At 38.9% G+C, this 11,124-nt stretch overlaps 1 protein-coding gene across 1 annotated transcript in view; it reads left to right on the top strand.

Moving 5' to 3' along the window:
* tbkbp1 (TBK1 binding protein 1) overlaps window positions 1–2,089 on the top strand; it is a 66,569-nt gene extending 64,480 nt beyond the window's left edge. Inside the window, exon 11 of the mRNA XM_042083685.1 lies at window positions 65–2,089. Within this exon, the coding sequence (XP_041939619.1) occupies window positions 65–196 (132 nt within the window). The 3' untranslated portion in view covers window positions 197–2,089. The remainder of the gene's footprint in view (window positions 1–64) is intronic.
* Window positions 2,090–11,124: the final 9,035 nt, after the last annotated feature.

Here is an 11,124-nt window from a genome sequence, read left to right as displayed (position 1 = left end):
GTCGAGCCGCATACTGCTCCGTACTGACCGATGACTTGTCTGTGACTGTTTGATTTTCCCGCAGCTGTGGATGGAGACCGAGGAGGAGACCGACATGCGAAGCTGCCCGCTGTGCCAGCTCATCTTCCCCATGGGCTACCCCGATGACGCCCTGATCAAGCACATCGACTCGCACCTGGAGAACAGCAAGATCTGACCCATCGTTCTCTCCAAGCACCCTCCCCTATCTCCCACCTCTTCTACTCTCTCTCTCTCTATCTCTCTCTCTCTCTCTCTCTCTATATATCTCTCTCTCTCTCTCTTTCTCTTTCTCTTTCCTTCTTTCAGTTTCATCTTCTAACCATCATTGCGAAAATGGCTTTTCTGCCCCCGCCTGTCGCCTGTTTAATTGTGTTTTTCTGGGTGCCTTTGGACAGAGATTAGGTTCCTGTGGTTCCGCTGGAGATTGGATTGAGGGGGAGATAAGGCTGTTGTAGTGGTGGTGGAATCCAGTTGTAAAGAGGTGAGCATGAGCATCCTGGAAACTGAGTGAGTGAGTGCACAATAACACTCCGCAAGCCGTGGGAGGACTCTGATGAAGATCACTGAAAGCCACAGTGTGATGTGACACCCCCCCACACACACACACACAAACACACACACACACACACACACAGATTGCTGCAGCTTTCGGGAACCCTGCATTATCTCTCTTCGATCAGGATTCTCCTAAAGCCCCCGTCAGCCATGCAGAGGCAGCACTCTCCGCTGTGGGTCTTTATCAGCAGTAAAGCACACTCCGTTGATGGCTAGACTGCCAGGGAGAACACAGATTATCTGCCGTGGCTGATGATTAGCCTGGTTTGGTTGGCTTTTTGTTTTAGCTCCATATGAGCTCTATGAAGTTCTGTACCTGATTGTGCAGCGTACTGTGAGAGGAAAAAAAGCCCCATATTGATTTGTCCCTGACAGAAAACCTAATTTTTGTTTCTAAGTGAAGCTGCCTTTCAGGACTGCTCAAAACCCCATGAATTGTAGTTTTTACTAAAGGGTGTTTCTTAGCATTGAAAACAAAACAATGACTCACCCCACCCCCACCACAGGGACAAATGGTTTCACCCACCAGTATCCTTTTGCATCTGAGAGTGCAAAAGCATCAGGTAGGGCCTCCGGCGTCAGCACCTTAGCTGTGTGAGCTGCTGTCAGTCAATGTTCTGATTGTAGATGTGAAGACAGGTGTCCTGCAGGGCGAGCACCGTTGCTATAGTAACCGCAGTCATTTTGATTGGGTCCAAAGTTGTGTAAATCCAGTTGCTGCATTTGCAGGTGGAAAATTATTTCATTAAATTTGTTTTATTTATTTATTCAAAATCACAGCACTTTACCCAACCCACGACCACAACCCCCACCCCCTTTGCTTTTGCACCCTAAGAAAAGGGTCGACATTGTAACCAATGAAGCAAAAAAGTCAGATAGTTTATTTTTTGAAAGAGAAACTCTCCAAATTATTTTCCCGTATGTTTCATAGGATTGTAGGACTTTTTTTGAACTACCAACTAGAATGAGGTACCATAGGAAGTAGACACAAGTTACTGATAGCATTTGCATGTAATATTTCATCCATTGTTTCCACTGTACGTCTTCCTAAAGATCTCTCCATAAAACAAGCTTTGACATGAGACCTCCAACAACAATCCTGTGTGGAGACCGAAAGGAACCTGAACAAACAACACCAAAAAAAAAAAAAAATTCTCATTGTGTATGTCCCTGTCATGTATGTTCAATAGTTGTTAGATTCCTGTGAAACTATGTCATCAACAGGACAGATAATCACCACAAATATTTTTAATATAAAGAAATGCTGTTATGAATATGATGTACGTAATTGGTACTTATGCTGAGTCATAGGTTATGGTTTAGACACAGATAGTTGTGCATATAATCATTCCATCTGAAAAAGCATTCAGTCAACAGGAAATAAGTATGTTGTAGTGATTTAAAAAAACAAATGTATCGAAAATGAGAATATTTATCATTACAAAGTCCTCAAAGCATTTTAATACTCTGAAACGTTTAAAAACTATCTTTTCAAATAAATCTGTACACATTATGTATCTCAGTTTTATTGTGTGAAATACTGTTGAAATTGAAATGTATGTAAAACATAAACAAGCATTTTGGAAGCTCTGTTGTAAAAAAAAGAAAAAGAAATTTATAATCGACAAGGAGCTCCCTTCTGCTTATTGATGACGTAATGTGCCAATATATATATAACTGAAAGCAAACCAATACTAACAACAAATATGTTCTAAATCACCCCCTATAATCCTTGTTAAAATAGTAGAGTTTTTCTTCCTCTTTCTGACCGGACCGTCCTACACACATTTAGGGCACTCAACATGTGCCTGACCTAATTAAAGAGAGAAAGGAACACATGAGAATTGTGAGCACTTCTACTTTCTATGCTAAATAAAACCCCAATCATGCTCAGGCCACGCATATCATAACTAGTGATAGTTTTGAGGGCATCCACAAATAACAAAAAAAGCTTAAAAATAAAAACGTATTATTAAACGCAAAAGAACTTATGATCTATTCACCCCAAAACTGTACATAGAAAATCAATCATGATCAGTCTTGGCACACAGTGAGTCTATGTAATGCATCTACAGTATAGTATTGGGGGAGCTAAGGCTGTGATGAAAGGATCTAACCAAAGAGAAACTAAGGGTGAGAAGATTGAAGACTAAACGCAAATCCATTTTTTTTCTGATGATGGCAAAGTACCAATTAAGCATATCATGTTCTCATGCTGTAAGTAGATTTGAATGGGGATATACTATGTGTATGTGATGACTCAAACACACAGACCAGCATCAACCACAGTACATGGACAGAAAACCACCAACCCCTCCACAGTGAGTGTAAATAGCGCATTGCTGTACAGTACCCACCCATGGCCCCGTTTGACAAGAGCTTGAATATGTTTCAGGCACTATTCACAAAGAATACACTCAGGAGTTATTTAAAGAGCTAACACTGTTGTTTCTTTTTGCATTTGTATCTCATATGTTCCTCATTAATTTAATCCTTTCATTCTTTCTCTTAAAAGTATTTTTCCTTCCTAATATATTGGCAAATTTGATCTTGAGGAAAAGAAACAGATGTTTTTCTTTTTTAAAAAAAAGTTGTCAAGTCTCTGATTTTCATCTCTTGATTCTTATTGTAAGATTACCTTATTCTAACGTCCTACTGTTTTTCTTTTTTAAATAACTCAGGGGGCAAAGCTTTGTGAATATGGCTTTCTTGAAGGCATGGCAAATCTGCACAGGTACTACTAAAAAAAACGTGTCATCACAGAAGAGAGAGTGTCACACACATCTTGATAACAACAGCAACTCCAAGGAGATGCTGTCAGCAGTTATTATTTTCTTCTTCTTCTGTAAATACCACAATAAATAAATGGGATCTTGCACTTATGTTGTCCTAATGTCTCTAGTCATTATTTATTCATCATTAATTCATCATCTATGCATCATATTGTAGTAGTTTAATTAGAATGGGTTTCTACTCAGATTGGTTAGCTGAAATGGCCGCCCGAGGAGTTTGAAAAATATATTCCCTTCAAAGGAATCTTTGAAAACAGTCAAAAACAGAAAATATTTGTTTTTGCAAATTGTAACTACGAGTGACTCATTCTTTGATTCAGTGAGCCCACCTTCCACGTGGGTTTTTCCATGGAATATACCACTATTACAAACTCACGACTCAACCAGAAAGACTTTGGAAGCAGAAGTGAAAGTCAAGTATTTTGATCAATGATTGGATTTACAACTGATAATACAGATAAAGAAGGAGCTTTTGCCATAGGCCCCATCCTCGGTGCTGGTCTCGGAACGTCGACAGATGGAAGAGACCAAACTGGTGGAGGAAGGAGGGGGACATCAAAATGTGGGCAGCTGAAAGCAGCGGAATCTACATGAGATGTGTCCACGCAGAGAAAAAGAAGTTCTACGTCATTGAATTCCTTCAAAGGCACATCATTTCCGGGAAAACACAGAAAACACTACTAATTTCTCAACATATAAATAAAATAAATAAATGTGCAAATACGTCATTGGTATAATGACGGTATAGTTGCTGCAGTGTCAAAGTCTGTTAGCAGTGGTTTTCAAAAGAAGGCCCATGGTACATGCATAAACAGTGTCTATAAAGGGCCAATGGAAGGAATGGAAGTGTCTTTGATACACCACATGGGCAGGACCTGTGCCTGTGTGTGCACCGTTCACAGTTTGTTCCAGTATTCTTAATTCTTAGCTCCATTCTTTTAATACCTCCTGACCATGGAATGGCTCTGGCCTAAGCCTGGTCCTGATCTATCCCACTGATTGCTTACCTTAGAGGGGTGGTTCACATCCCTCTCATGACTGTGTCCTAGTTAGCGCAACAAATCCCAGTTAGATCTGGAATTTAATCTGGAGGTCTGAAGGAGGCAAAGAATGATTGATGTGTAAATCAGCGCACCACGATGCAAGAAAAAAGAAACCCATAAAATGTTTAAAGAAACCCCCTCTCTTGTCACTTCCAAAACCACAGGCTCAATGGCATCACCTCCAACGCACATTTTCAGATTTAAATCCACTTCCTGTAGCACGAAGGAAGGGACTGTCCCTATAGGTTAATGAGAAGGAAATACTGTATCTAGTATTGGGGTGAATTTGTGTAGATTGTGTGAATCTTTAAACTTTAAAACCATTAAATTACATTTTAGTTAGATATACTTCATGATTAATGGGACTAATTGAAACTGCTTAATTAAAGGAACACGATGTAGTTATTTTAGTATAGTTAGGAGTGAACTTGGTAACACTTTAGCACTAAAAGGGTGCCCAGTATGTTGAAAACTGGCGACAAGGGGAATTCATACATGGTGTTACTTTTATTTCTGTTTCTGTGCCATGTTATTGCCACAGCTCAGATCTTTTACATTTCTACTTTCAGAGATTGGATGACTAAATGATAACTTTCAGGATCACTGAAGGAGTAAATTGCACACTTTGCTAAGAATATTTCTTATTTTTTGACATCTTCATTGATTATGAGGAGATAATGTATTCTCGAGAATAATTTGTTCCCCCCAACTCCTGTTTTAGGTGAAAGGTTGAGGAGTTTGTGCAGACTATGAAGCAGCTACCCAGTGAGAGGAGTTGTGCGTGGGTGCAGTATACTAGTGTCTTATGAAGAGCCACACCAAGCTGGCTATCATTAATTAGTCGGCATAATTAACTGTGCTGACACCTGAAAGTGTGAGCTTACTCGGTCGTGACAATTATTCACCATAAATAAGTTTACAATATATGTGTGTGTATGTGTGTGTGTGTGTGTGTGTGTGTGTGTGTAGACCTTGAGCATGCATGTAAATTGCATGTAGACATTGGGCCTCATTCACCAATATCTTCCTAAGAATTTGCTTAACTGTGTTCTTAAAAAAACTCTTAGGCAGATTCACGAAGGTGTTTATAAACCTCAGAATCGTTCACAGTTTTGTTCTGATCATGCTGAATCCCATTTCTTCTTAAGTTGGGTGTGCCAGATTTCATTTCTACCATATATTGTACACTACATGAGCAAGACAATTTGAATACCGTACATGACACATGCTTTGAAGTGAAAGCACTGCTGTAGGAATTGAACTGTAAATGAGTTGTTATATTTAGTAGCTAGTATAAAAAGTGAAAAAGTGTTATTTTTTTATTTATTTATTCTAAAAAATATACAAAAATATCCTAAATGATAAAATATATAGTTGTAATTTAAATTCTATTATATTTTACACCTGCAATAACCATTTATTTTGCACAAACAAGTTTTCAAATGTGCGTAAGAGTATGAAGTAACTGTATAGCATAATTAGCATAATTGACTTGATGACCTCACATAACTCCACAATAGTTTGCATTACTGAATATGCATATACACAATATGACTTGTACTCTTACTAGACAGTACCACAATTTACCAAAATATACAGAGAAAATAATTAGGCATTAATCTTTGATATGTAGCCTAATATTTTATAATATTTGATGTATAGTTTGTGAAGAATGTGAGCTAGAACATGGGAGGCTTTGCTTCAAGCCAATCCTGGGATCTGACTGGATCCGAAAATATGTTGATAAACAAAGTGTTACCATTGTGAGTGACACTTATAACCTTCTGGTAAGTTCTTCCACTAGCCCTGCAGTTGTTGAAGCCTCAGATAGTTCAGACAAGTGGTTTCATAGATGAAGCCATTTCTCTGCTCCTTTTGCACTGCATGCTGGGCTGACCTGTCTCAACCTGTACTGTATGCAGGAAAGCAAGGTGTGAAGCAGTCTCTATTTATATGAGGATGCAAGAGACCAGAGAGAAATTAAAGTTGTGAGACAAACTAATGTATTCAGGCAGAAGTGGACAAAGTACACAATTCCTTTATTTAAGTGAAAGTATAGATACACTTTGTCAAAAATTACTCCAATACAAGTGAAGATTACTAAGTCAGATTCTTACTAGTACTTGCTTTTTAAAAAAAAAAAAAAAAAAAAAAGAAAACTGTATTTAAAAGTAAGAAAAGGTATTTTTATACTCTACTATTTGGTCAATAATAGCTTTAAACATCCTTTGGTCGGTCACAGGACTTGAACAGACCTTTAGTTCCTTACATCCAACAAAAACATTTTACCTATTTTCATAACTTTGCAACTGTTCAAATGGATGCAATAATCTAAAATCTAAAAAATAATCTAAAATCTAAAATTTTTAGATACGTGTTTTGCATTGATTGACCTGGTGAGTAGCATCTTATTTCACCCCAGTGGACACGATCGTATCATAAATCCAGTAGCAAAAAGTTGAGGCCTTGCAACTCAAAAATGCAAAAATAAAAACAACCAGTTTGTGTTTTGTATTTCAACTACTCTTTCATCCTCTAACCACTGGACTGCACTTGTTACATTCACTCCTCATGCAAAAGAGTATCAGGTCTCTCTGCAGAAGAGAGGAAGGGGATGAACGTATGCAATGTAAAGTACTCTAAGTTCATTGTGTTCTTTTTCTTATGACGCACAGACAAAAATGCTATTGCGGTCTCTTGGTGTGCGTGTGTATTTGTGTGTGTGTGTATGTGCTAATACATTTGTATTAGTGTGTGTGTGTGTGTGTGTATGTGTATTAGTGTGTGTGTGTGTGTGTGTGTGTGTGTGTGTGTGTGTGTGTGTGTGCGTGCGTGTGCATGTGTGAGAGAGCGCGGGAAAGTGTGATGGAAGACTTTGTGTGCATTCTCACCTCTCGCCAAATGGCGCGATCTGCTTTTCACACCTTTGTCTTTTTTCTCATGAGAGCCGAGATTCAGCTCATCAGTCTGCCATCGACTGACTCAACAGAAAAGAGCCAGCGAGCGATTGATGAACGCAAATCAGTTTGTAGGGAAAAAGAGAGAGAAAAACTTCAGGCAGCCTGCCAAGTTAACAATCTCATCTCACCACAGGTCATGAATCTGAAGTCATTTGAAAGCAATGGGGCCCACTTCCGTGGCTTTCACTACTGAGGAATCAATGGGGATGGTGAGCTTGAAGCTACTGTCCTGTTTCCTAATCTACTGAGATACAGAACGTTGATATTCACCCACTTGGATTAATTCCTGGCTTTGGGGATGGGGAATGGATGAGCTCAGGGGGCCATTTTACAGACACACACACACACACACAGACAAAATCACAAAATCACAAAATCATGGTAATTGTATGACCCGATCAGATATCCTTGCTCAAAAGCTACTACAATCACATGCAGTACACAACAGAGCTTTGGTTAGGTTATTATTTGGAGAAGGCCTGTATCTTGTCTTCCAACTCTTCTCATCGCTACGCTGTCATGACAACTCTACAGTACACTAAGTTCAAGTTTCGCTTTGGACTTATTTCATCGTTACAGATGTTCGCCAGGGCCAAGTGCTCGGAGTAGTTTGCATTTAACTTTGTTTTCTGTGAGCACTATTTGTCCTCTCCCACACCTTGTACTCTCTGTTGTGGGTGAACACTCTTGTAGGGTATTTTTTTTTAGCTTTTCATTTGTGGGGTGCGTTAAATTTGTTTTTTTAGTACTCCGCTATTAGAATCCTCCTCCATGCTGTACCTGCCAGACATGGCTTTGAATAATTTATTATGACCGCCGCTAGCGAAGCTAGCAAAGCGGTCATATAGGGATTGTCAAAGTTTTTTTTTTTTTTTTTTTTTTTCCCCGTCATCTACTTCCTGAATTTTTGGTCAACGATACCCGGGACACCGAACCACCGGGGCACATGAAATTTGGTGGGTATGTAGCCCCACTAGACTTTTACGGAAAAATTTATTTTCGTCCCCGGGGGCCACTCCCCCGCCCCCGTGCTGGGCCCCCCGAACCGCAAAAAAAGCAGATTTTCCTAAATAACTACCTGAACCGTGGCACTGAGGATAAAGAATCTTTTATGGTATGTTGGTCTCAAGGGCCCACATCAACCTGGCCCATAATCACTCATTTGTGATTTGCACCCCCCCAGTAAAAAATAAAAATGCAATATTATTCTGCTTTAATCGCCCCTATCTTCAGTTAAGATGTTTAGAACTGCACCAAATTTTATGTGTATGATTGACCTGGCATTCTCTGGGGGTATGCCAAGTTTCGTAGAATTTCATCCATGGTGGGGTCTAAAAAAAAATAGGTTATGTGTACATTTAGTGACTGTACACTCATTGGCCTGTAGATGGCGGTGCACACATATACACATGCACACACACACAGGCACCCACATACTATCGGTATTAGAACGGCCGATACATAATTACAAATTCAGTAGGATTAAAAGAAAGCCAAATATTCATCATCATCATGGCTGCATTTCCAGTATTGGCGATAAGTAGTCGTTTGTCCACTAGATGGCGCATCGTTGCAGTGAGACGTAATTTTGTTGGAAGTGAAAAGTGGGTTGGAAAAACAATGGACGCTTCCTACAAGGACTGTAGTTTACCGCAGAGAACATCTAATAAGGATAGGATGATGTTCACATGAAATGTAATTCCCATTTCTTCTTGAAGCCGAAATAAATCTGAGGATGTTTATCGGACATGCTTGGTTTTTACTGCAGGTACGTTAATCTTATAATATCAATAAGGACCTAGGTAATGTTACCGTTAGCATTGGTTGAGTGATGGAGGCCAATTTGATTGATTGCATTTGTAGAAAACTATAAATGCGGTTATACCAAGCAAATTGATAGCAGCACTGTAATTGTATCTTTCGACTGTCATTTGTTGCACGTGCTACAAAAATCATTCTGTGCAATGGAAGATTTACCAACGTTACACCAGTCTGATACAGTTTTGCCTATATACATATAGTTTTGATACATGCGTGAGACTGAGACGCCTGTTTATTTTGTTTTAAGTGCGTGCAGGGTGTGAGAGAGAGGGGAATCGATGTGCTTTGATTCCAGCTTGGTAGTTGTAGTCTGTGAAATTAAAAAGCACGTGTGTGTGAAGTATCCAAACAATGACACCTTCATTTCATTATGGCTGCTTTAGCAACACACCTTAAAGTGCGTATGTCAGGTTAAAAAACATTTTTGACAAATGAAGGGACATGAAGCAAGATAGTACTGAGTAGTGATTTTTCTTGAAAAATCAACTTTAAATACAATAGAACAATATTTACAGCTATTTCTATAACTGAAGTTATGAACATTCCAGGAAACATTCCAGACACAATGATGACCTCATAAGAGGGAGTCCAGCAAAGTTGGTCAATTAAAACACATGGGATAAGGGATCATACAGTAGGTTTTTTTACACTGATGAGGCCAAAAACATGACTTCATTCCAGTATGTCATGCTAGAGTCTACTACTTGCCTGACATAAAAATATCCTGATACCTTTTTTTCTTTACTGGCAACCATTATTGATCTTAAAATGTGATGAAGGGTAGCAATGCTTGAAAATGCCAGTTGTGTCACTTGCCATCACATATAGGCCATTATATAGCCTAAACTAAGTAGAATCAGTAAGCAACTCATTAGTCTGTGTTCAGCCAACCATGGGCATATGTGCTTTTCTTTAGAGACCTGACTATAAAACCATCAGTGTATATGTGCTACCACACATTTGCTCTTTATACAGTATACATCTGCTTATCAATTAATGTTAGCTATAGACAGACTATTAATTTGCTTACTGATTCTACTTAACTTGTTGTATATGAAAGCCTATGTGATGGCAAATGACACAACTGCCATTTTGAAGCCATGATACATACTAATAGTGATCCGATCCTACTCACACCCCTAATCAATTTCTCACTGATGATATGATGGCCATGATTTACCTAAATTTTGTGGCCTATTCGTCTTTACTTTGTCCCTGCCAGTCAGGCTCATGCTTATCAACCACTGGTATGTCATAGAGAACATTTTTGACCTTATCAGTGTAAAAGAAAATGCAGTTAAAACCCATTCTCCCCTATGCTCAATTTTGCTGGACTCCCTCTTATGAGGTCATCACTGGGTCTGGAATGTTCATAAATTCAGTTATAGAAATAGCTGTAAATATTGTTCTATTGTATTTAAAGTTGATTTTTCAAGAAAAATCACTACTCAGTACTATCTTGCTTCATGTCCCTTCATTTGTCAATTTTTTTTTTTAACCTGACATACGCACTTTAAGCTACTGTGTAGTGGGTCCCATTTAGAAGTGGCCAGTGTTGGGCAAGTTACTGAAAATTAGTAATTAGTTACAGTTACTAGTTACTTCTTTCAAAAGTAATTCAATTACGTTACCAATTACTGTATATCATTCTTAGAGCTACCATCCGCACCCCCCCCCCCCCCCCCATCCCCCCTTCTTTTCATTCCGGTCATCAATTTCATCCCTGATAATCATATCTGTAATCATCCTGGACGCAAATCATCCTTAGCCTTTCTGTTATTAATGTTATGTTGTGTTATGTTTGTGGAAGCCAAGTCAATGTGATGTCTTGTTAAGTTACAGTATGTGTTTATGTAATGTACGTCTGTTTGTCGTATGTAGTATTCATGTGCATGTCGTAGTGTTGCATTTTCTGTAATGTCAATGATGTTT

The sequence above is a fragment of the Alosa sapidissima genome, chromosome 24 (genome assembly GCF_018492685.1).
Source record: "Alosa sapidissima isolate fAloSap1 chromosome 24, fAloSap1.pri, whole genome shotgun sequence".
Classification (NCBI taxonomy): Eukaryota; Metazoa; Chordata; class Actinopteri; order Clupeiformes; family Clupeidae; genus Alosa; species Alosa sapidissima.
This window is presented reverse-complemented; position numbering and strand designations above follow the sequence as displayed.